The sequence below is a fragment of the Eschrichtius robustus genome, chromosome 12, assembly GCF_028021215.1.
Source record: "Eschrichtius robustus isolate mEscRob2 chromosome 12, mEscRob2.pri, whole genome shotgun sequence".
Lineage (NCBI taxonomy): Eukaryota > Metazoa > Chordata > Mammalia > Artiodactyla > Eschrichtiidae > Eschrichtius > Eschrichtius robustus.
Genome location: NC_090835.1, coordinates 100,797,228 through 100,824,365, shown reverse-complemented (window position 1 = coordinate 100,824,365; position 27,138 = coordinate 100,797,228). Strand labels below are relative to the sequence as shown.

At 41.3% G+C, this 27,138-nt stretch overlaps 1 protein-coding gene across 4 annotated transcripts in view; it reads left to right on the top strand.

Moving 5' to 3' along the window:
* The window catches only part of GCNT2 (glucosaminyl (N-acetyl) transferase 2 (I blood group)), a 121,041-nt gene that overhangs the window by 84,064 nt on the left and 9,839 nt on the right, over positions 1-27,138 (top strand). The window contains exon 1 of one of the 4 annotated variants that reach the window (XM_068557384.1): positions 6,697-7,621. The exons of the other annotated variants lie outside the window; for them this stretch is intronic. Within the exon in view, the coding sequence (XP_068413485.1) occupies positions 6,697-7,621 (925 nt within the window). Of the gene's footprint in view, positions 1-6,696; positions 7,622-27,138 lie in introns of those variants that run through there. 4 annotated transcript variants of the gene reach the window in all.

The following is a 27,138-nucleotide window of genomic DNA, read 5'->3' as shown; positions in this document are numbered from 1 at the left end:
TACAGAAGGCTTCTTAGCCAGATTTACTTTCATAGACCTTCTATGATTCTTTTAAAAAAATTGGGACACTAAGGCACAGTGATCCCAAGAAACTTTCTTAAGGTCACATAGTAAACAGCAGAGCCCGATTTAAACCCTGTTCCAAAGACTTGGTCTTCGCCAGCATGCTCTATCACAACCCTTTTGCAGGGTGCACCAGCTCGCTGGGTCTCTGAAGAACAGGTTCAAGAGACTACAAGTGGGAATGAAGGGCAGTTCCCTTACTCTGGGGTGTAGGGAGAGGGCTGAAGGGGCCGGCGCTGCCTTGATGGCTCCCACCTGTACTTTGGGGTCTTTTAGGTGAAGAATGACCCATCAAGCACTACTGTTCTGCTTCACTGAAGGTACCTAGGAAGGTGGGTGGGTGCTTCAGTTTCTATATGAACCAAGTTTGGCAACAGAGAGAGATTCTGTAAGTTTTGTTGAGTACGCCTTCTGTGCAAGGCATTGCTCTAAGCTCTTTTTATGTACAAATCTATTTAAATCTCTTTGGAACGCTATGAGATCAGTGTTCCTAATATATTTGTTTTACAGAAGAAGGGAAACCGAGGCATATAGCCCAGCGCTCTGTACTATAACCCCAACGGGGTATGCAAAGGGGTTCATGCAGGTACAAGGATGACCAACATTACCATTTTCCCTCATTTCACATTTCTTCCTCTGGAAAGTGATTGCAAAGACTCTCTGATATTACAAAATTTAGGCCTGGAGAAACTTGATTTTTATCTAGAAAAGAAATCAGCCAGTGACATACAGCCTGGGGGCTAAATCTGGCCTATTTTTGTACTGGCCACAAGCTAAGAATGATCTTACATTTTTAAATGGTTGTAAAAAAAATAAAAGAAATTATTTTATGACATGAAAATAATAAGAAATTGAGATATTGGTGTCCATGAATAAAGTTTTAGCAGGACACAACCTCATACGGTTATGGCTACTTTCAGAACTTTCAGAACACAGTCATAGAGTTGAGTGGTTGCCTCAGAAACCAAAGGGCTCTCAAGCCTGAAATATTTACTACCTGGCCCTTTACAGAAAAAGCACTGACGTCTGATATAGAAGCATGTGGTAGACATATTTGCCTAACATTTTTTTCAGAAAAAGTTTCATCAGAATTGTGAGTTTCCTAGATAATTTAAAGGCTGCCCTTTTGTGTACAAAATGGTTAATAAAAAAACCAACAACAACTATTTGAATAAACATATTTCAGAAATTCCTTTTTAAATAGACTATGCAAAATATATGTACAAGAATATATTAAGAAATTTATATTTCACTGAGCGTTCGTGCTCTGCTTGTTTTCAACCCCAAAGCACTGGGTTGGCCTTCACAGTTTTCAAGCCCTTTCATTAACTTATTTGATAATTTTAAATACTAGAGGTATTGATCTATAGTAATAAAATGGTCATGGGGCTGTACAAATGCCAGTCATTCTTTAATTGAATGATCTTGCACTGTTTTTGGAGTTTTTCTTTTCTTTTTTCTTTTTTAATTGAAGTATAGTTGATTTCCAGTATTATGTTAGTTTCAGGTGTACAGCAAAGTGACTCAGTTAAATGTGTGTGTGTATATATATATATATATATATAATTTTATTTTTAGACTATTTTTCATTATAGGTTATTACAAGGCATTGAATATAGTTCCCTGTGCTATACAGTAAATCCTTGTTGTTTATTTTATATATAGTAGTCTGTATCTGTTAATCCCATACTCCTAATTTATCTCCCCCCTTTCCCCTTTGGTAACCATAAGTTTGTTTTCTATGTCTGTGAGTCTGTTTCTGTTTTGTATATAGATTCATTTGTGGTAATTTTTAGATTCCACATGTAAGTGATATCATATTTGTCTTTGTCTGACTTACTTCACTTAGTATGCTATTCTCTTAAGTCCATTCATGTTGCTGCAAATGGCAATGTTTCATCCTTTTTTATGGCTAAGTAATATTCTATTGTGTGTGTGTGTATATATATATATATATACCACATCTTCTTAAGCCAATCGTCTGTTGATGGGTACTTGGGTTGTGTCCATGTCTTGGCTATTGTAAATAGTGCTGCTGTGAACATTGGGGTGCATGTATCTTTTCAAATTCAAGTTTTCATCTTTTCTGGATATATGCCCGGGAGTGGGCTTGCTAGATCATTTGGTAGCTCTGTTTTTAGTTTTTAATGGAAACTTTGGGAGTTTTTCTCAAACCTACTTCACTCTTGAGCGTATCACTTATTGCTGACAAAAGGGTGCCCAATCTACCAGTTCTATATTCCTCTTCTAATTTGTGATTTCTTATCTGCTTAGATCTGAGAAAGTTTGTTAAGATTGTGTCTAAACTAAAAGTGAATAAGCTAAGCCTCAAGAGAGCTTCAAATACAAGAGCTTTGATGCTTAAACCAAAGATGATAAACTGCATCCTGGGGGCCAATGCAGTCTTCAGGGTGCATATGTGTGCATGCACTCGTGTCTTAAAAATTTGTTAATTACTTGATAACATTTAAAGAGTTTGGAAATTTTTTTAAATAAAATTCAGATTTCTCCTTCCTCTTCAAATATCTGAGGAGCTGGCAGCACTTGCCCCATGACCCCACGTTATTCAGGGCTGACTTTGAGAGGGAGGTGCTTGCTTTAGGTGGGGCAAGCACCTTAAGGCTCTTGACCACCATCTGCACCCTCCCTCAATGTCCACAACACTGTGGCCAAGTGTTTGCTGCCGCTCGTGAACTCACTAGCCCTGTTTTTCTTGCCCTCCACCAGCTTCACCAACTTTTTTCACTTACTTTTCTCGCTTACCTGCCTGTACACATTTGAGTGTGTGAATCCAGCCTACCATATGTGATCATTATTTTGGTTGCTGGGAGACCTTTTCTTGTTTACTTTCTGGGTCTCGCTTCTGGCCAGTGTTTGAGGTTGTCAGAAGGACATCACCAAAGCCTTCGATGGGAAGCAGGATGGTGTAACCTTGGGAGAGATGAGACGGCCCAGCAAAAAACATTGCCTTGATTCAATAGCCAGTAATTGTGCCGAAAGAAGCAATCAGAGGTAAAGGAGAGCTATGAGGACTTGGGAACAGGTCAGGCCCAGACTGTAGCCCTGCCCCTACAGGAAGTCATTCACGTTTGCCTGTGAGAGACCAGCGGGGGGTAGAGACACAGCCCAAATGAGGTTAATGAGAACGAAAGTGACTGTAAAGGAAAAAATATCCCACCGTGTTCTCCAGAAGCCCCCCTCCCCCCCCATAGCCTAGCCTTTTGTTTTAAGGTTTGAGCCAAGCTAATTATGTGTTGTTAGTGGCTGTCCTTGTTCTGTCTCCTTGATTGTGACAGTAAAGGTTATCCTGGGGGCAGAGAGAGGCAGGGAGTGATACAAAATGTCCACTTGACGACTGTTTTCAATATGTTAAGCCAACTAGAGTGAAGAGAGCAGAAATCCTGTCCTGGTTGGAAGTTAATAGCTTAGCCTGCCCAATTATTTGCTGGAACAAACTTCCTTTTCAGTTGCCACAGATACCGGGCCAAACAAACCTACAGCTGGGCCAACCGCTAAAAAAGGCATCGCATTCTAATCTCTGGCTGTTCATCTAAATCACTGTAAATAAGGCAGAACAGACTAGAGAAGGGGTTTGGGATCCTGCTATTTTGAGCTGTTAATCACATTGTACCCCCTTCTCATTTGCAACCTGCTTTGACTAAATCATGATGAAAGATTTGTTGAGTTCGCTTTGCATCGGCATTGGATCAGAGCTCCACCTTGTAGGATCAAGGGTCGAGACAAAAGGAGGGGGAAAACCAACAGAACCTGCAATAAGAGCCCTTTGCGCCCACTTCCCTCTGCCTCTCCTCCCAAGTCCTGCTGATTCCTGCAATTTACTTCGCAGAAAAGGGTGTGGGTCTAGTAAGAACGAAGGGAACTGAAGGTATCAAAGCAGACTATTCAGTGCTTCCCTTCATGAACCCACATTTCTACGATCCCCCACCCCAGGGGGGTGAAAGAAGATAATGATGGGGAAGGAAAAGAGTGAAATTTAACCTTCATTCTTTTAGAGTGGCAATAAATCAACCCATCCGAAAGCCTTAAGAATGTAAATGTTTTTCTTTTCCATTACTAAGAACAGAAATCAAAATATCAGTTCCTTAACAGGGTCAGAAATGTTGGATGTTTTTCGAAAGGGAAACAATAACAACAATAATTGCTAATGCTTATTGAACATATACGAACAGATACATAAACCCTGAACAAGAGTTATCTCACTTAATGTTCTTAACAACCACGTGATATAGGAACCACTGTTATTTCCCATCTTGCATACAAAGAACCTGATGCTTAGAGAGGTTAAGTAACTACCCTGCTCCTATAGCTGGTCAGTGACCAGCTGGGATTTGAAGCTAATTAGACTGGCTCCAGTATCTGGACCAGGGAGCTGCAGAATTAAGGCTCTGGCTTCTATCTGGCTGAATGACTTTGAAAAAATTATTTGTATTGGTCTTAGTTTGCTCATCTGTGAAATACAGAGTTGTGTTAGGTGATCTTTAAGATCCCTGCCAACTCTTTGGGCCTATCTCCAAATCAGTATCCGTCATGTTGACCGAAAACAAATCGCACAACCTAAAAATTGAGAATTATGTTTTATTCGGTGGACATTCTGAGGACTTCAAGCCTGGGACAGCTCCGAAGAGGTCAGGGAGGAACCAGGATACACAGGAGTTTTTGCAACAAAGACCAGGGAGTTGGACGATCAAAACATTACTGTTAATTAAAGAAAACCATGCCTCTCAAGTAAATGAATTTAGCGCTTTCCTATGTATGCGAAGATGCAAAAGTTTGGGCTCATCGAAATCATTCCTTTGATATGTACCTCAGCTCTCTGGGGCCAGTATCCTGTGCTTTCTCATCCTGAGTCTCCTCAGGGTGCACCACTGGGGGTGGCTGCAGTGGCAGGCATCATGATGGTTTCATGGCAGGCATCCTGTTTCCATCTTGAGTTCCCTCAGGGCTCACCATCAGGGGCGGCTGTCATGTGATGGCTTGATGGCTGCAACATCCTTTGTTTACTGATGGGGCAGGCAACATTTTTCATTCTCAGTCACATCCATGCTACTGTTGTCATTCATTAGTCCAGAGCTGTAGGACATGAAGGGGTGGTGTGGGACGGGAAGGGACACAGGGAGATTGCTTCGTTACACACCAATGTCTTCCTAACAGAAGCAGCTGCTTCAGTTGCTGCGTCACGCCCAGACAGGTAGGATAGTTGGGTTGACTGCGGGAGTGAGATGGGAGCAGGGCCACTCTTAGCTCCTGTTAGTTGGGCCAGTAACTTTCCTCCAGAAGCGTCCTTACCACGGGCATTAGTCTGCAACCCACTCCATGTTTGCTGAGCACAGGAGGCACCTGGCACAGGTGACCTAGGAGAAAGCATCTGCAATGTGACCAGACCTGCTGGGCTTCTCTTCCTGGCGCCCCTGAATTACACTGACGGATACTTCCAGGAATTTTGCGGCAGCCCTGGAAGCCTTTGTTCTTTCTTCAGAGTGAGGAAGTGGGAGAGGGGGTCGGGTAGAAAGGAGAATCTTTTGAGTTCTATGAAACGACCTCTAATCTTAAGATGTCAGGCTTTTAAAGAGACCCGGTGGCTAGTCACTCCACATGTGGTAGATAATACTGTGTCAACAGCTCAAGTTATCTGAAGCTCTGTGTGAAATGGGAACCAACTCTTGCTCTCTAGGAACAATTGGTATCACCTTTCTCCCAGGGAGGCAAACTAAGGTGTGTTTATTTCGTTTATGCCTCCACACCCACCCTTTAATGTCAAAAGTCACTAGATTCCTTCTACCCTCATCCCATGCCCCCAAGAGTGTCATTCTTATTTCCCTCTACTCACAGCTTGCACAGACATATATGTGCTATGTAACATCATTAGAAATTGTCTGATTTAATTCAGGGAACACCTACCTCTCCATCAGACTTTTTTTTTTTCCTCGCCTCTGATAATCTTCTACTTAGGCATGTTGCAAGGGCATTTTTCCTTATCTGTGTCTATATATGCCCAGGCGTAGGGATAACACTGAAAGGAAAAGAAGTGGCAGAGAAACAGGAAGAGAAATAAACCCCTAGGAGCAGCAGTCCAAAGGCTGTGGTTTCCAAGGATTGCTAGCAGGTAGCGGGGCTAACCAGAAAAATGAGAACCACTTAATTCGAAAAGGAAGGAGAAAGCCTGAGACGAGAAGGGAGATCAGATCGGAATAGATCGGATGGAGGGGGTGGGGTAAAGCCAGAGAAACAGCCTGGGTGAAAGGAGCCGTCATTCCAGCCCAGAACGCAATTTGCTAAGATCCACTGGCATCTTGTATGCAAATGAGAAGGGCTTCCCGGAGGCTGGGCTGAGCCAGACGCGTTCTGCTAGCAGCTGGGATTCAGCACCGAGGACTGAAGACCAGTGCGCGTTAAGAAGTATCTCTGGCCATCACCAAGAGAGGATGGACGCTACCCAGAAGCAGAGAATAAATGAGGATTAAAGGACCCGGGAAAAGGAAGCCCTCTTGAGAAACTGTTGAAATTCAAGATTGGCAAAGGAGGTTCAATTCAACCTCTTCACACTTGTGGTTTCAGGAACCGATGGTTTCTCAATCCCTGGAGAGAGACTCCTTCCCCCGGGAAGTGAAAATAATGAGCTTTTGGAGGTATTGCTTTTTTGCTTTCACGGTGGTCAGTGTGGTTATTTTTGTGATACTTTACAATAGCCAATTAAGCCAGCCAAAAAGTTACAGGAAGCTGAATAGTTCCAATGAAAGGGATTTTAGGATACGTGCCTGTAATTACGCCTTAGAAGATAAGTCATCCTTTTTGTGGGAAAAGACACTGACATCACCTGTGGGAAGTGTCCCTTGCAAGGACTACCTGATCCAGAATCACTACATCACGAGCCCCCTGTCGAAAGAAGAAGCTGTGTTCCCTTTGGCATATGTCATGGTCGTCCATAAGGACTTCGATACTTTCGAAAGACTCTTCAGGGCTGTCTATATGCCCCACAACGTCTACTGCGTTCATGTGGATGAGAAAGCCACAACTCAGTTTAAGAAATCTGTGTGGCAGCTACTGAGTTGCTTCCAGAATGCTTTTCTTGCTTCAAAGGTAGAGCCTGTGGTCTACGCAGGAATTTCCAGGCTCCAGGCTGACCTGAACTGCCTGGAAGACCTTTTAGCTTCTGAAGTTCCGTGGAAGTACGCCATCAACACCTGTGGGCAAGATTTCCCCCTGAAAACCAACAGGGAGATCATTCAGTATCTGAAAGGATTTAAAGGGAAAAACATTACCCCGGGGGTCCTGCCTCCCAATCATGCAATAAAGCGGACTAAATATGTCCACCGAGAGCACTTAGGCAGAGGTGGCTCTTTTGTGAAAAATACTAATATTTTGAAAACCTCCCCTCCACATCAGCTGACCATCTACTTTGGCACTGCCTATGTGGCCCTTACCAGAGAGTTTGTCAAGTTTGTCTTCCAAGACCAAAGGGCCATTGATCTGCTACACTGGTCCAAAGATACCTATTCTCCTGATGAACATTTCTGGGTGACACTTAATAGGATCCCAGGTAGGTACAAATTTCCATTCCCATTTTTTCTTATCCATACTCAATTGAGTTTGCTAACATTCAGCTGCTCTTTGAAATTATTTGGAAAAAAAATAAATAAATGCTTAGAAAGCTATTAGTCTGCTTGCTTTTCAGTGACAGTTTGGTGACAGCTCTACTGTCTTATAACTGTGCTATATAGAGATGGAATAAATATGCCGGGTTACCGGAGTTCCGGCAAAACTACCTTTGAAGGTGTAGCACATGGTTCCCGACCTTTGGCTCAGTCTTTTTTCTTTAAATTGAGGTATAATTGACATACAGTAGCTCAGTCTTTGGAATGAATGTCTTTCGTAGTCCTTGATAAGCACAGCTATAACATAATGAGACTGATTTTGAATAAGCATTCTCGAATTTATGAGTTGAAATAGGTAGTGTTTCTTTCAGAGGCTGTTACACAGTATTACACTGATGCTCACAGTTCACGGGGCTGTTTTCAGAATCTCTGACTCCTCTTTGGATGTTTCCAGATTATCCCTGTGGCTTAAACGTTTCTAGTCTTAGGCCTGAACAGGTGTCCAGGTCTCAACCGACTGGGTCCAGTAAATCTAGTCTGATATTTTATTGCCTGGAAGAATGGGTAACAATGAGTTGAAACATATGAGAGAGATTCTAGCTGGAGTTGACCCAAAGTCAGTTCTCAATTTTTTTTTTTTTTTTTTAAATAGGGAGCATTTTCTTTTTTCTTTTTTTCTTTTTTTAATTTTATTTACTTATTTTATTTATGGCTGCGTTGGGTCTTCGTTTCTGTGCGAGGGCTTTCTCTAGTTGTGGCAAGCGGGGGCCACTCTTCATCGCGGCCTCTCTTGTTGCGGAGCACAGGCTCCAGACGCGCAGGCCCAGCAATTGTGGCTCACGGGCCCAGCCGCTCCGCGGCATGTGGGATCTTCCCAGACCAGGGCTCGAACCCGTGTCCCCTGCATTGGCAGGCAGATTGTCAACCACTGTGCCACCAGGGAAGCCCCAGTTCTCAATTTTTAAGTCCCATTTTCTTATTAGAAATTTGCATTTGCAGCCTCTTGTTTTTATATACTATGAAGTCTTTCCCGTTGTTCATGATAATTTGGGGCCAAGGTATGAGAGGCATGCAGGCAGAAAACAGCACCAAATCCCCTTTTTGATTTAGGACTGGGTTTCTTTTCAAAATTCTGTTTTCCATATGTTGTCCAGGAAGACCTGTGTGACCCATAGGGCCTCTTCCTAGTGATGTCTAATGCACCAGTGTCTACTTTTGTACCAGCGCGGGTGTGGGCGTCAGCTCTGTGGGGAGGTGACCCCGTGTCTGCCATGCTTGAAATACCTCCCAGCTCTTGCCTGTAGCATCGTTACTGTTGACACATATGGGTGCTACCTTCACACCTGAAAGTAGACTCAGAGCAATTATTAGGTGGCTCAATGACTCAGCAGCCCTAAGTGCTAATCTAGAATGATGGTTATAGAAACCTACTTAGAGAAGGGCAGGAAAAGGAACTGCAAGGTGGCTGGGGACAGAGGCATGCAGTTAATTTCAGACGATACTAGATTAACAGTTCACAAAAACTTGCAGGAGGGGGAGTGAATCAACATTTATCACAGTGAAGCGAGCATCCGAATTATTCACAAAAAACCATTTCACACACGTGTAAACATACTATACGTGGCATCTGACACTGTTCTTGTAAATACAGTTTGTGCCAGATGTGTTACGCTCTACATCATCTCTTTGAATGATGAGAAAGCCTCATTGCTATCCTCGCGGACAGAGGAGGAAAATGAGGCTTAGAGACAGTGAAGTATGCGCTTGTATCACACAGCTTGTCCAAGGCAAAGCTGGGATCTGATTCTGGATTCGTGTGGCCTGAAGTCTGAAGTGTTCTCTTGCACCAGGAAAAGGAATAGTCGTTTTTTCTTTCCTGCGTAGCTAAAGCAAATTCCATGCAGAACTCCAGAAAGGTAAAAAAAAGGTGAGGTTGGGGAAAAAGTGCAGAGGGTAATGGAAGTAAGCCCCACCTGACCACTCTAAGCTGGAAATAAGGTTAGCAGGGATATGGGTGTGTGTGTGTGTGTATTTGTGTTTTGGAATCATAGGAAGTGGTCCTGCTGGAACCAATTGCCACACCCCACCCAGGCTTCTGTGCTTGCTTCCCCCAGGCCCCATCCAAAACAGGCTTTGGTCTGGCTCTCCCTTCTCTGAGCCAGTGGAAGTGGAAAGCGTTCCTCAGGTAATGTGCTCACAGAGGCTGGCGGGCGAGGAGCAGGCAGGCTGAATTTGAACCTAATCACTGTTACGATAACAAAAGAAAATCAAGTATCTTGAGGACGTTATCTTCCTACAGAATAGAAAAGAAGTCTTCAGAAAAATAATAGAACATTCTGACATGTCTATTTTCAGCGCTCAACACATATTTATTTAGCCCTGCTAAATAAATTTAGCGTGGTACCCGGCACTATTCTGTACACTGTGGGTGGCTCTGGAAGCAGATGGCTATGACCTTATGGAATTTAAGTTTGGAGATTTGAGTGGTTGAGTATTAAATGTAGTGACTCTTTCGTATATGGGGCTAATTTTAGTATGTTGAGCTAATTTTCCCCCGCTCGAACCCCTCAAAATGTTGTGGGTTTTTTTTTTTTTTTTGGTTTCTGAATATCTGTCCCTATTTTAAAAACGTTTTTTAAAAGCTTTTTTAAAAAAAAACAGGAAATCTATTCATGAGTTTTAACATTTTAAAATTTTATACTCCATCAGCTGCTGGTTTTAATGCTTCCTTATATTCTTCCAGAGATATTTTATTAAGTTTATAGACAATAAAACTAATTAAGCATCACTTGTGGAAAACAGCATATGTACTTTTTTTTTTTTAAGTTCACCACAAAAATACACAAAAAGAAAAATGGTCCTTATTTTAGGCACCCTATTGTCTGTAAGTGAGAAACAAAAGACTGCAAGATGTATTCTTTGTTTAAATAGATCATAGGCAGACATTCAGGAAGCTAATTTTCATTTAAAAGCTCAACTATTTTTTTTTTAAATTTTGAAGCATTTTTAAATCTAGGTGCAAGGAATTTTATGGGACAAAGGCGCCGGGGAGCTTTGCTTCCGGAGCCAAGTGATGGTGGCAGTACAGAACTCTCAGATAGGCTGGTAGAATACCTGTCGTTCCCTTGCTTAAAGCTTTTCTGTGACTTTTCCTTATCTTGAGGCTCAAGTTGAAGGTCTTTTTTTTTGTGTGGCCGCACCCCGCGGCCTGCGGGATCTTAGTTCCCCGACCAGGGATCGAACCCTCCGCCGCCACCGCTACCCCGCTTTCGGCAGTGAAAGCGCAGAATCGTCACCAACCACCAGACAGCCAGGGAACTCCCAAATGCAGCATAACCTCTGTGACCCGACTTCCCCTCCTCCCCCGCCCCATCTCTCTACCCTCATTTCTTCTTCCCTGACACCTCATACTTCATGTTCTGGCACCTACTTGGTCCTGCACACTTTTGCGATTTTCACTTAAGTTTTTTCTGGTGGCTTTTTATGATGTCTTCTCTGGGCCACCCTTCCTATCATCTCTGTCTGACTAATCCCATTCTTCCTTTGTAACCCACCTTGGATGTCACCTCCTTCAGAAGCCATCCCTGATAACCCACCTCCCACATGGTTGGTACTCCAGCTCTGGGTTCTCCTATACTCCCTGACACTGCTACCAGCATTGAATTATAATTACCTGCTAAGTGAAAATTTCCCCTGCCCTTCCTCCTCAGTGTTTGGGTTCCTTAAGGGTGAGAAATGTGACATCCATTTTTATCTTCCCAGTCACTCCCCCGACACTGCAACCTATCACTGTGCCTGACTTGAAGATACTGGGTACAGTGCTGGATGCTTGTGGGTTGGGTCTGGGGAGGGGCTGGTTGGTTATGAGAAGATCAGAGGGTGGTGTCCCCTACCTGGGGTGGGTAGGGTGGAGGTCATTTTTGACAGAATTAGAGAAACAGTGGGTAAGTTACTGATTGAAGGTCCAATTCCATAATAGCTAGGCCAACAAATGATACCAGTAAAGATAAAGATATCCAATACCTTGTAGAATTAGCAAAGAGTTCCAGTTGGAATGTTAAGAGGGCAGAATCCTTCCTTAGAAAATCTGGTTCCCAGGTAGCCAACCTGGAAACAGGTGGGCCCATCATGCCGTCAATTCTGATGGCCAGAGAAAGCAGTGGTACCCTATGTGGACGCCTCCAGTTAGTTTCTGTCTTACCTGCACCTGGTTTGAGATTCTCCCACAACTTGGCACTTACCCAACCCTGCTGTTTGTCCCATTCCTGGCCTACTCTCGGTTCCTGCGGTAGGCTGCTTCTGCTTGAATTTGACCTAGAGTGCCCCTTAGCTACTGGCTTGGGGAAAAAAACGTGAGCTAAGGAAATGAAAGGTTAAGGAAAGATAACAAAAGAAAGAAACTTGAGAAACATTTCTCCAGGTGTAGCTCTCAGCAAATGTAAACACTGAGTTATTTGGAAGGTATGTGTTTATGGAAAGGTTACCAGGGGCTTAAATCTGGGTGGGGCTGGACCAGCCCCAGGCTTTTTCAAAGTATACATTGTGTTCTCTGTACATCAGCCTAAATTTAGAGTTCAGGTTCTAGCACCACAAAGGATGCATTCAGTTACGCTGATTTTACCAGTGACAAAGAATTATGACCATTGATGGGCTGGTAGAATCATGTTTTAATGAACATCATTAGAACATTCAGGTTTATAATAAAGTTATTTTTGGGGGGGCCGGATGATAATCCACACTGGCACTTATTGTGTCGATATGGAGATAAATTCAGATTGAAGGAGAAATTACACAAAACAGACACTTCCTTGGGTTCCTATCCACTGAACAGAGTTTTTGAATGACATCATTTTTGTATGGCCAGATAACATTAAATACACATAATAAATTTGGACATGATTTTCAAAATATTGTATTAGTGATGTGGGCTCGTTTGGCTTCTTTTGCCTCCTTGGTAAGTGCTCTAGGCAGTTCTTGGGGCAGTAATTTGGGTGAGGTCATAGGGCAAGGTTTATAATCTACAAGGTATCCTGGCTCTTGAGAACCTAGATGCCATGCTCCTTGTAGAGAAACCATAGGCAGGTTACAGAATATTTACTTAATTAAACTATACTGAAGCTAGAGCTATTTGAAAGCTCATTTATAATGCCTTTGGACCTTGGCTGTGCTGTATAATACTTGGATCATCTTCTTCATTGGGGAATCTGTGCCCATATATTTTTTGCCCCTGCTACCCTGTGAAGGAAATAATCTGGAAATACTGCTCTTAATTAGCTTTTAACCCCTAATCCCTAGAACAACATTATGCAAGACAAGAAAATTTGGATTATAGTATATGTGCACATTTAATTAAGTACAAATACCAATACAATTGGTAAATATCCAGTAAGCTGAACTTAGCATGAATTTAATTCTTGCAGAAAGGATTAATGTATTGATAGGTACTGCTTTAGAACTGGCAAGGCCATTTTTCCAGCTTTCATTCCACCTCCAGTTATTTTCTACCAACTGTCTGAAACTAATCTTTTCTAGAAGCATCAAGGTTTTAGTTTTTTTTTTAACAAAGCATAGTATTGCATTTCAATGACTCTTTTTTTTTTTTGGCCACACCATGCTGCATGTGGGATCTTAGTTCCCCAACCAGGACTTGAACCTGTGCCCCCCGCAGTGGAAGCATGGAGTCCTAACCACTGGACTGCCAGGGAATTCCCTCAATGATTCTTTGAAACAGTAAAAATATTAGTTGCATATCAAAGTCATAATAGATACATAATCAGTGTCTCCATGATTTCGTTATCATCTGTATCTCTGCTTTCTCTGAACCACGGCAACAGAATCTCCTGATATCCCCCCTGGAGTCCACATGATACTATGAAAAGGCTTTGGAACCAGATAAGTGTAGTTTAAGTCTTGGCTCCCATTACCTGCTAACTATGTGATTCTGGTCTTAGTCTACGCTGAGTCTCAGTTTACCCATCTGTGATGATGGAAATAATAAATAGTATTTAGTTTCAGGAGAAGTTATGAATATTAAATAAGATAATGTATGTAGTGCAGTGGTTACCAGACAGAGCATGCTTTAGAATCCACTGTAGGGCCTGTTAAAACACAGGTTGCTGGGCCCCAGCCCCAGGGTTTCTGATTCAGCAGGACAGAAGCAGGCCCCAGAATTTGTAGTTCTAACAAGTTACCAGGGGATAACCTTGCTAGAAGCCCACCTTGAGAACCGCTGGCACAGACCATCTTTTACAGATTGGCACGTTCACAGATTTGCAGCAAATGATGGTTCTGTTTATTTCCATCTCCTTAACTGAGAAAAAAGGTAGCCGCTCGTACAAACGAAAGTGAATTTGTATAAGGCAAAGCTTTACAGTGTTGGTTGCTTATGGAGGGTACTGTTAAAGTGCTGTGCAAATGACTGATGCTTGGGAAGGACTCGTGTTGAAGAAATATCCCGGGCTTTGGAGTGAGACGAACCTGATGATGAATTTTGGCTCTGCCCTTATTAGCCTTGTGCACCCGAACCTTAAGCTCCTCATCTGAGCAGTCACAATAAGATGGCTACTTAGTAAAATTGTTTTGAGAATTGAATGAAAATATTGGGAGTAAAGTGAGAGGTGAAGTGTTTTTCTATTTATTAATATGGTCTAGAATTCCTAAACTAATGAGATTCTCAAGGAAGGTGTTAAATAAAATCCATTTTAATGTCTTTTCATACAAAAGGACGTCTGCACCATGGCTCCACAACCATGTAAAACTAGATGTAAATACACCCAAAGAGGAATAGGAGGAAGTATAAGAAAATTTAAGCAGTTTAACATGTTGGGATGAGTACTTATTTTTTATAATTTTGATTTCCCTTAATGTTATTGGTGTAAATTCTGAATACTGAAAAACCTCACTTGGGTTTTACAATAATACTGTGAAGTATGTTCTCATATCCATGAAAAGAGTGTTTCCTTAAAAATGCAAAGGACGAGTGTCTTCAGGACTCTATTTTTGAGATCACATCACATGAAAGGAGCAGGAGTTGGGATTAATAGGATTGTTTTATTTTCTTAAACCTTACCATGTACAGATGTCTGTTTAGAATAAATGTAATTTCTTGGAAAAGGAAATCAACATAGCCAAGACTTGAAAGAAATTAGAGAGTTTTTTCACAATCATTCTGTACAGGTTTCTGCTGACTCAACCACATCCTTCCCATTTCAATGTTCAGCTTCCTCAATGTTAAAACAAATGTCGCCCCTCCTAGCTACTTACACAGGGATAATTTTAAAACTCTATTATGAAATTTACAAACACACAACAGAATGGAGAATGATACAGTAATCCTCATGTGCCCATCAGCCAGTTTCAACAACCATCAACATACTACACACACTAAAAGCAAGAAAACTTAAAATGTATGACATCACTGAGTTGACTCTAATTTTCAGAAATGAGTAACTTCGTTTTTTTCAAAAGAAATGCAAAATTCCAGTATTCCAGGCTAAGGCTTTCTACATATCCCATAACAACGATTTGCTGCAAAGTGAAAACCTTTTTAACCCAACTTTTCGGACATATTATATCAACCATACTGAGTTTTCTTCTTCCTTTTTTATTTTTATTTATTTATTTTGGCCACACTGCACAGCTTGCAGGATCTTAGTTCCCTGACCAGGGATTGAACCCGGGCCCCGGCCGTGAAAGCTCCGAGTCCTAACCACTGGACTGCCAAGGAATTCCCTCTTCTTCCTTTTTTAAATGGACAAAACTGAATCTATAATCACAAGTTCTTCAAGCATTAGAGGCAATAATGCTTGTTAAGATGTTCATTTTCTTGGCCTTCCTCTTCCTGCAGGGAACGTGGGAGGAGTGTTGTTACTAAGAGTAAGACTTGATTAGTGTGCAGTGTTTAGAGGTACTTTTTTCCATCTCTTCTAGCGTCTGAATATTCTGCTTCCTCTATACAGGAAAAAACAAAAGACAAATTGACAGTCTTATTATTTTATGAGTCCCCTGTATGTTTGACTTTGGAATTGACTTGAAGATATTTTGCCAAATTTCAGCCAAATCTTAATGTATTTACTGTTACCAGATGTTCTCATGGGCCTCTGTTGGGTTCAATCGCCTTGTTAATTTTTTATGTATATAATGTAATCTGAGATTGAAGGTTTCTCTGGTCTTACAGGGCAGCGTGGAGGGAAGAAAATGGACTCTGGCCTCCTGGCCTTGTCAGCTAACAGCTTGTCTGACACTGGACAAACTGTTAACCAACCTTGGCCTCAATTAATTTGGGTTTTAGGACTTAAAGTTTAGAAGGAATTTCTAGCTCCAGCCACTGGACCCTGTAAGAGGGGCCAGTGACCTAGATATTAGATATGCACACGACAAAATTATTTTCTAGGTTCTAGGCTCTGCCCTTAATTAGCTGTTTGACCTTGGGCATGTCACTTAACCTCTCTGGGCCTCAGCTTCCCCCTCTGTAAAATGAGGAATTTGAGCTAGGTAGTGAGAAGGTGCCCATTGAATGTCATTTTGGTGATAGGTTTTCTTTTTCTTCTTTTTTTTTGTAAGTGGATGATTCTGGAAGGAGTAGAAACTCAGAATGCCTACTTCAAAAATAACAAAATGATTTTGTGAAGTGGATGAGTAATTTCATACTAGAGTTGGAAAGGATAATCTCATCATTTAAGATTAGAGAAACCAAGCCCAGGAAGGTGAAGTGATTTCTTTGGGTCACATGATTTAGCAGCTGATCTGGGTCACGAAGGTGGGACTTGTAAGTCATAATACAATAGACTTTATATATTTAGTGCTTCTCACAATTTCTCTCTGAAATACCCTAGGTACTGGAGGAAAAGGGCAGTAAGTACATTTTGGTATGTATGTTGTCTAATACTGAACGATGGGTTTTAATGACAGGATTCCATAAAAAGTGTTCAGAATTCATTTTTTAAAAGATAGTGAATATTACTATTTCTCAAATGAAAAATTCTCTGGGTATACTACAAAATAGAATTTTAAAATTTATCCATTTACCATGAAGGAGATCCATTCTATTATACATTGTTGCTAAATCTGAAACAGCCCCCCTTTTTGTTTTTAAATTTATACGCAGTAAAATTCATTCTTTTTGGTGTCCAGTCCCTTGCGTTTTGGCATTTGCATAGAGTCGTGCATTCACTACCACGATCAAGAACAATCCCATCACCTCCAAAAATTCCCTCACGGTGCTTCTTGTAATCAACCCCTGCCCCCAATCCAAACCCTTGGCAAATCCTGACCTGTTCTCCATCCCTATGGTTTTGCCTTTTCCAGAATGTGGTAAAAATGGAATCATAGAATATGATGCCTTTGGGGTCTGGAAAAGCAGCTTCTTATTCTTCCTTTCTTTTACTGTAATGACTTCATTTTACATGTTCCAAGGTGAATATAATGGTTTCTTATAGATCCTCTGGCAGGTATCTGTTGAGTGTTGGTTCCATTTGGCAAACTTTTCTTTTCCCATGTTATATACTTATTTATTATTTTCTGTAAATAATAGAAATAAATAAATAATAGTTTGACCTCTTATTATTTAAAAAAAAAAGCAGGGTCATTTTTAGTAATATTATTCATTTGGGGTGATAAAGTAAATACAGAGAATTTCCTGGTGGTCCAGTGGTTAGGACCCTGCGATCTCACTGCTGAGGGCCTGGGTTCAATCCCTGGCTGGGGAACTAAGATCCCACAAGCTGTACAGCGCAGCCAAAAAAAAAAAAGTAAATACAGCATGTAGTTATATCATTATTGAGCTTGAATTTGGTATGCTTTTGTTACCTTTGATTTGACAGTATCTGTGATTCAGAATAAATAATAGGAACATCGTGAAGTTAATTGGAGAAGGGGGCAAGGAACTGAAGGGGCCAACATTTCTTTGCAGTCTCATGTTTTGTTTTACAAATTTATGTAAATATCACATTCCCGCCTACTCTATAACTTTCTTAAACGTTTCATTGAAATATAATATTATATATACAGAAAACCGCACATATCAGAATCGAAATCACTGAATTTTCAAACTGATCCTCACCTTTGTAACCAGAACAAAAACCCACGTTACTACAAGTACTCCAGGAACCCCACTCTGCTCCCTTCCAGAAGTGACAATCATCTCGACCCCCTCAATCAGGTCTGCTGCTTTTGTGTCGTCCTAGGGCTTCTAATTGTAGCCTAGTGCTTTTCATGCAAATGTTCAGGTTAAATAGATGTTTCAAGAAGAAATGCTTGGGCTGTAATGTGACTTCCTGTGTTTCTAAAAACTGCTGGAAACTCCATGGGGTCGGGGGTGAGCGGTAGGGGTGGGGTGGGAGACCCACATACACCAGGCACATCCTAGGACACTTGCTCCCATGTTTCTTCTCTTTTTTAAGTTTTTTTTTCCCTTTTTTTTTAAAGATGTTTCTCACATTTGCAGAAGAGTATAAACAGAAGGGCTTCTGCTGCTCTGTATAAAAGATTAGGCTTGTTATAGATTGGCACTTAGTTCCCAGAATTAGCAACCTATTTATATATATACCCCAGTGCATGCAGCAACAAGTGGAATTTACCACTGACCTTCAAATCCTTTGGACCTGTCTTGGGTTGTCAACGGGGGTTAAAATTAGACAAGAGTCCTAAGCAATGGTGATTTTTATTTGGCTGCTTTTACATGGAATTGGAGGGAATGTTTTATAACTTGGGAGTGAATCCTTTTTTTTTTTTTAATTTTTGGCTGCGTTGGGTCTTCGTTGCTGTGTGCGGGCTTTCTCTGGTTGCGGCGAGCGGGGGCTTCTCTTCATTGCAGTGCGCTGGCTTCTCATTGCGGTGGCTTCTCTTGTTGCAGAGCACAGGCTCTAGGCACGTGGGCTCAGTAGTTGTGGCACACGGGCTTAGTTGCTCCGCGGCATGTGGGATCTTCGTGGACCAGGGCTCGAACCTGTGTCCCCTGCATTGGCAGGCAGACTCTCAACCACTGCGCCACCAGGGAAGCCCGGGAGTGAATTCTTGATTTACATCCAACTGGGTGTAACCTGGCACCTTGTTTTGAAGGTGAGGAGGTCACTGCGTGCAGGGCAAGATGAAAATTTGTCTAATGGATTCATTAAGGACCTTTTGCCCAGGCAGGAAACACAGCAGTACTGGGCATGTTGTGTTCTATTGATTCCTATAAGGAACGACCCGGCCATGAAATTGCTTTGCGTAATGTAGTGAGAAGGGCAATCAATACTGTAGATACTTTTATTTGAAACAGTCACGTAAAATCTAGGAAATGCCGCTTCAAATGCATATACCTAATTTAAGCTATGAACAAACACATCTAAACAAATAGATCACAGAGAAAACTTATTACTTGATGTTCACATGATGCAAATAACAAAAGCTTAGGTCCTAAGGAAACAGGTTTTTGGACTGATAAACCTATAAAATGGTAAACATGTACATAAGGTATGCCCAAACTCATTTAAGGAAACTCAACCCATACATCTTAATGGTAAAGGCCACTTGTAAAACGTTATTTGCAATCTATATTTGGTATAGTTTAATCAACTAGTTAACAGCTATGTCAGTCTTAAGGTGACATGGAAGTATTTATCTGTACAAAAAATGCTTTATGAAATGATGTTTTCTTAATGATGGTTACTTGTAAATGTAAGATTTTGTAGTGTTTTGGGTTTTTTTTTTACTTTCATTTTTGTTCTTTGTACTTTTATGAGTCATTTGAATCCATTTGAATAAAGTGTTCGATTTTTCACAAATTATAGAATAATATTTTTAAGAAAAAAAAAAGTAAAGATTCATAAGGTAAATGCACCGGGATGCTTAACACTATTTAATTTGGGAGAGTGGGGAAAAAAAAATTGGTCTCTTCTCTGAACTTTTCTGTATTTTTGAAATCTTCAAAACTTACAAATAAAATTGCTTTATTTGGTGAAAAATAAAATCTCTCCTTACCAAGGCATAATGTTTGGTGTTTTAGAAGCTGAAAAGTATTATCCCTATAAAGGGATGCTCAATGAAATAGTCTTTGAAAAGCAGGGATTCTCAACCGTGGTATATTACACACTTCACAACAACTCCATGAGGTGTAGGGACTGTTTTGATCCTTGTTTACAGTTAGGGAAACCCAGGAACAGAGAAGTTAGGTAACCTGTCACTGGTCCCAGTTACTAATTGGCCAAGCAGGCACTTGAACCCAGGCAATATAGTTTCAGAGTCTCTCCTTTTAATTACTATATTACATTGCCTCTCAAATAAGAATTTACAAAGAACTTCCTTAAGACAAATTTCAGTACATTAAACTGTCAAAGGGTATGCACGTTTTTTAAGGATTTTGGTACAAATTGTCATACTGCTTTTCCAAAAATTGGTCCAGTTTGTACTCCCCCTGGCAGTTCTGAAACCCCTATTTCCCTACACCCTCTCCACCACTGGGTATTAACATTTTCTAAATCTTTGCCAGTGTGCTACATATAAAATGAGGAGAGGGGCAGGGAAAATATAGGAAATCTATGTACCTTCCACTCAGTTTTGCTGTGAACCTAAAGCTGCTCTAAAAAAAAAAAAGTCTACTAAAAAATTATTTTTTTAGGAGAAGAGTCTATTTTAGGATTTAAACTTTACTAACTTTAGTTTCTAACAAGTATGAGCTTGTTTTCTTTTTTCTTTTTTTAAAAACTGAGACATAATTGACATACAACGTTAGTTTCGGGTGTACAACATAATGATATTTGTACATACTGTGAAGTGATGATCACAATAAGTCTAGTTAATATCTGTCACCACCACCATAGTTACACATTTTTCTTTCCTTATGATGAGAACTTTTAAGATTCTCTCCTAGCAACTTCCAAATATGCAGTACAGTATTAATAACTACAGTCACCATGTGGTACATTACAGCCCCATGACTTACTTTGAGCTTGTTTTCTTAGATATTTGCATAAGCCAGGGTATAAAGAACTACATGAAAATGGAAGATCGATTTGGGAATTCCCAAAAGGATGGCAGGACAACTGGGTGTGTGGATAGTGATGAAAGATGACGTGGGCAGCGTTGAGAGGTGAGGTGTGGAAACCCAGTGTTTCAGACTACACGTCGACAGGGCCAGGCAGACAATATGAGCCAGTGAAGCAAGGTGGGCAGCAGGGCAGCAGGAGAGCTCCAGGCTGGATAAAGTTCTAGTGAATTGTGGGCAACAGACTGACAGTCCAGACTTTCAGGGGAAATCTTATTTTTTTTTCCCACTGTTCTACCCGCCTTCTATGGGGGTCAAACCAAACAGGCCTCCTACCAATCAGATGTGGTTTCTGGGCTGCCCATCTGCTATGTGTAGTCTGGGGACATAATTGCAAAAATCCTTTTGTGCCATGGTCAGCATTTTGGTATCTCCCTGGCGTGAATGTGACCTAGAGCAGTGAACTGCTGGACCCAGCCAGGTTCATGGTTCTGAAGAGCTAGCTGGGGAATTGATTAGTGACAGTCTGAAGCAAAAGAAAAAAGTGCCAGTTTATACTCAAGTTTTTGAGGGAAGAGATAACTTTAAACTGGGTCCCGGGAAGCGGAAGCAGCAATGTAAAACGAGAAATGGGGTGAGGAGTCAGAATTCTAGTAAGAGGTGGAATGGACACCAGCAGAAGGGGTTTGGGATGGTAAGTCTGAATTTGCTTTCGTTTGTCGGAGGGTGAGTGGTTGGTGGATAGGCATCTCAAAGTGGCTTGAAGAAGCAGACACAGGGCAAACGGTTCAAAGTGATCCCGCATCCCCCAAATAGGAAGGCAGTAGGGTCAATGCTAATTATAGAAAAAGCCATTTGCTGGTATTGCCAACAAACTGGGCAGACTGGAGGCAGAGAGACTGGTTTGTAGGCAATTGAAATAGTCTTGGTGAGCGAAGATGTCAAGCACCTGAACTAGGGCAGCGCCCGCAAAGGAAAATGATGCTATGAAAAGCCAGGTAAAGCTTGAAGAACGGCCGGTAGATTGGAAATCAGTTGGGACTCAACTGAAAACCAGTTCGTTGTTAACTGGACTTATGGTGGTGATCATTTTGCAATATATACAAGTATCAAATCATTATATTGTACACCTGAAACTAATATAATGTTATATGGCAATTATACCTCTATTTATAAAGAAAAAAGAAACTCTGAGACTAGAACCCAACAGTCTTTATTTTAAACACTCCAGAAAGTTTTGATATATTCTGAAGTTTGAAAACATGACTTCAAATTCTGTCTTTCTTCCTTTCTTCCTCTTCTTCCTTCTTTCCTTCCCCTTTTGCTCAACAATGTCCAGAGTATTTGCTAGTTATCTGGCCACTTGTCTGAGGATGGATCTATCTATCAAAGACATTATGGTATTTCTGGAATGCCTGATAAAAGTCTAACATGAGAGTACTTCCCTCCTGTTCATGCCAGAAGTCAGCCCTGCCTGACACAGCTCCCCCATCGGATACTCTTACCACTCGGAGTGAATGGTTTGCCAACCAACAGTGGGCACACGCTACAATGTGAGTTTTTTCTTCCAGGTGCTTTCATGAACCTTGAAATAAAAGGCCCACTCCTTTAACTGTGGCCACTCAGTCTCAAACTTTCATGAGACATCATCATCATGAATTTGCTAATTGTCTCATACTTGACTCACAAAACTTCACAGTCTCAAGAAAACAGAATTACTTGAGGAAAGTTACAGAGAAAAAAGAATAATCAGGGTTCCTGAAACAGTACTAGAGAAATAATGACACAGAACAGTGCATATAAATGAACCCAATTGCTCTTCATTTCAGTATTTCTTTTCTACATTGAATTAGCATAATTTTGCACTAAAGACAAGCAAATCAGATGAAAGGAAACTTATTTCGCTTTGGCATATTAAAAAGTACAACGTGTACCCACACAGACCAAACTCTTCAAAAAAGTACAGAGGGAAGATGCTGAAAGACAAATTATTTATCCAAGTTTATTCTCAGAGAGCTAGAGTTCAGAGACTTGCTCTGCGCCCCTGGAAGCAATACTTTGTAGAAGAGAAATGGTTCTTAAAGTTTGATTTTTTAAAATTCTTTTCATTCTCTGTTAACATAATTGCAGGGCAGCCACGGGAGGGGTGAAGCTCTGCGCTCTTCTCAGATCCTCAAGCCATTTTTACCTCCAAACAATGACTGTGGGGTTGCTTCCTAGGCAACACTTTGAGCTCATCACACTCTCCCCATCGTTCAAGATCCGTCTCAAATTCTACCCATCTACTTTTTTTTTTTTTTTTTTTTAATATTTATTTATTTGGCTGCGCCGGGTCTTAGTTGCAGCATGCAGGATCTAGTTTCCTGACCAGGGATCAAACCTGGGCCCCCTGCATTGGGAGCGCGGAGTCCTAACCACTGGACCACTGGAGAAGTCCCTACCCATCTACCTTTTGGTTTTCTTTTTTTTTAATTTATTTTATTTATTTATTTATTTTTGGCTGTGTTGGGTCTTCATTTCCGTGCAAGGGCTTTCTCTAGTTGCGGCAAGTGGGGGCCATTCTTCATCGCGGTGTGTGGGTCTCTCACTATCGCGGCCTCTCTTGTTGCAGAGCACAGGCTCCATACGCGCAGGCTCAGTAATTGTGGCTCATGGGCCTAGTCACTTCGCGGCATGTGGGATCTTCCCAGACCAGGTCTCGAACCCGTGTCCCCTGCATTGGCAGGCAGACTCTCAACCACTGCGCCACCAGGGAAGCCCCACAAGTGTAATTTTTAAAGCACAACATGAATAGTATTTAAACAAACATTTTTGAGATTTGTCATCAAATAGTATAGAAGTTGAGGTTTGTAATTTTATTAGCAGGAGGTTGATAGGTGTTATGCATGGGGTTTTTTTTTGTTTGTTTTTTGTGTTTTTTCTTGGCCACGCCATGCAGCTTGTGGGATCTTAGTTCCCGGACCAGGGATTGAACCTGGGCCCTCAGCAGTGAAAGCGCTGAGTCCTAACCACTGGACCACTGGGGAACTCCCTATGTGTTTATTTTAACGACAACAGTCATTAATTATAAATGTCATGGTCTTATCTCTAGAATATGGAATGTGTTTCAGAATAAGAGTTTGTGATGATCAATATTAATGAGAATGAAAGGGAAGAAAAATATTTTGTCCTTTTTTTTTTTTTTTTAGAAATTCACGTTCTTTTATTTATTTATGACTGTGTTGAGTCTTTGTTTCTGTGCGAGGGCTTTCTCTCAAGTTGCGGCAAGCGGGGACCACTCTTCATCGCGGTGCGCGGGCCTCTCACCATCGCGGCCTCTCTTGTTGCGGAGCACAGGCTCCAGACGCGCAGGCTCAGTAATTGTGGCTCACGGGCCCAGTTGCTCCGCGGCATGTGGTATCTTCCCAGACCAGGGCTCGAACCCGTGTGCCCTGCATTGGCAGGCAGATTCTCAACCACTGCGCCACCAGGGAAGCCCAATATTTTGTCCTTTTAAAAATGCAGTCCTTCAGAGGAGATTAAGGGACCTTTTGTCATGGCAATGTTTTATTCATACTTTTCTGCTATAGTTTTTTAATCAAAGTAGACACAAAAATCACGTCAGCTAATCTTGCTGACATGAATCAATATACCAGATTATCTCTTTGCTTTCCAAACTGCCCTCTCCCCACCCCCTAACTTAACCAAGGCGAGTTTTATTCTAAATTCTTTTAAAATGTGTGCTAAGAACAAAATAAAGAAGCTTCTTTTTGGATAGGCAAGCAGTAAAGTAACTTTTAAAGTATTAAATGCAAACTAAAACAACAGGAAGAACTATCGCTTAATAAAGAGTGTTTTTCTTGAGTACTCCACATTCATAGACAAAATTTTCAAGTTTGGCGGCAAGAAAAGAAGAATCTTGCCTGATAGAGAGCCCTTAGGGGCAACGACTCATGCTGTTTTCAGAAAAGGCTGTGCAAAATTTAATTTTAACTGGGAGACCTTAGTACGATACTTGACCTAAATCCTCATATATTGTTATGTGACATGAGGGCAAAAGAACAGGGCTTTTTTTCTGTCTGAAAATGCACATTTTCATTAATGTTTTCAAAGAGGAAAAAAAATTTATAACTAGTTTTTATTGGCGTGTGGTTGCTTTACAATGTTGTGTTAGCCTCCACTGCACAAAAAAATGTATCAGCCATACGCATACAGATATCCCCTCCCTTCCGGACTTCCCTCCCATTTAGGTTACCACAGTGCACTAGGTGAGTTCCCCTGTGTTATACAGCATGTTCCCATCAGTTGTGCATTTTATACATAGTAACAACAATGTATGTGTGTCAATCCCAGTCTCCCAACTCCTCCCATGCCACCCCTTGCCCCCTTGGTATCCATACCTTTGTCCTTAACAAATGTGCTTTTTTTTTTTTTTGGCTGCATTGGGTCTTCATTGCTGTGCATGGGCTTTTCTCTAGTTGCAACGAGCTGGGGCTTCTCTTCGTTGTGGTGTGCGGGCTTCTCACTGCGGTGGCTTCTCTTGTTGCAGAGCATGGGCTCTAGGCGCGCAGGCTTCAGTAGCTGTGGCTCGCGGGCTCCAGAGCGCAGGCTCAGTAGTTGTGGCACACGGGCTTAGTTGCTCCCCGGCATGTGGGATCTTCCCAGACCAGGGCTCGAACCTGTGTCCCCTGCACTGGCAGGCGTATCCTTAACCACTGCGCCACCAGGGAAGTCCTACTCTATGTGATTAAATGGACCCTTCAATCTCTGTGACCCATCCAAAATTTATTGCGATGGAGAGGGTTATTGGAGATAGCACAGTGTTTCTCAAACAGGGAAATTTTGCACCACCAGGGGACATTCGGCAGTATCTGAAGATATTTTTGATTGTCACAATTGGGGGGATGGGTATTACTGGCATCAGGTGGGTGGAGTCCAGAGATGCTGCTAAACACCACACAATGCAAAGGAAGATTCTACAACAAGGAGTTGTCCAGCTTACATTGTCAATAGTGCCAACATGGAAAAGCCCTGGTTTAGCAAAATGGCAGCCTAATGCCCTCCTCTCCTCTCCCTTTTAAAGGCTTTTTACAGTTCAAAGGTGAGTTAAATATTAATTGATAATGCATCAGCAAGTAAACTTTTGGTCAAAAGAACAACTGAAAGAAATAGAGAAGATGGGTAGATCAGTGCACACCAGTCTAGGAAAATCTCAAAGCTCAAAACCCATTGATTGGGCTTCCCTGGTGGCACAGTGGTTGAGAATCCACCTGCCAATGCAGGGGACATGGGTTCGAGCCCTGCTCTGGGAAGATCCCACATGCCACGGAGCAACTAAGCCTGTGTGCCACAACTACTGAGCCTGTGCTCTAGAGCCCGCGAGCCACAGCTACTGAGCCCACGTGCTGCAACTACTGAAGCCCGCATGCCTAGAGCCGGTGCTCTGCAACAAGAGAAGCCACTGCAATGAGAAGCCTGAACACTGCAGTGAAGAGTAGCCCCCGCTCGCCTCAACTAGAGAAAGCCCGCGCGCAGCAACAAAGACCCAACACAGCCAAAAATAAATAAATTTAAAAAAAAAACAAAAACCATTGCTTGGGGGCTCATCATCTTTATTGGATGATCAGGAATTGTGTCTTGTTAATTATACTCTCCCTTACTGCCCAGCACAATGGTTGGCAACACCAAATGCTCAACAAGAACTTTAACATATAAAAAGGATATTGTGTTAAAAGATTGCTTGAGTTCCATATGTCTAATATTGCAAACTTCATATAGGAGCGACCCTGGAATCTCTCTCACTTATTAGCACTAAGGACATAGAGTGGCCTGTTTCCTGAGCTTTCACTTTAAGATAGATGTTATCTGGGAAGTCCTAAAAATTTTTGATAATAGCACTATTTACAATAGCCAAGACATGGAAGCAACCTAAATGTTCATCGACAGAGGAATGGGTAAAGAAGACTTGCTTGGTACATATATACAATGGAATATTACTTAGCCATAAAAAAGAATGAAATAATGCCATTTGCAGCAACATGAGTGGAGTTAGAGATTATCATACTAAGTGAAGCAAGTCAGACAGAGAAAGACAAATATCATATGATATCACTTATATGTGGAATCTAATTTTAAAAATGTACAAATGAACTTATTTACAAAACAGAAACAGACTCACAGATCTCAAAATTAAACTTATGGTTACCAAAGGGGAAACATGGGGGGAAGTGATAAATTAGGAGACTGAGATTAACGTACACACACTACTATATATTAAATAACTAATAAGGACCTACTGTATATCACAGGGAATTCTACTCCATATTCTGTAATAACCTATATGGGGAAAGAATCTGAAAAAGAATGGAAATATATATCTGATTCACTTTGCTGTACTTGAAACTGACACAACATTGTAAATCAACTATACTCCAAAAAAATTTTTTTAAAAAGTAAATTTGTTTATTTTTTTAAAATAATATTTATTATTATTATTATCATTATTGGCTGCATTGGGTC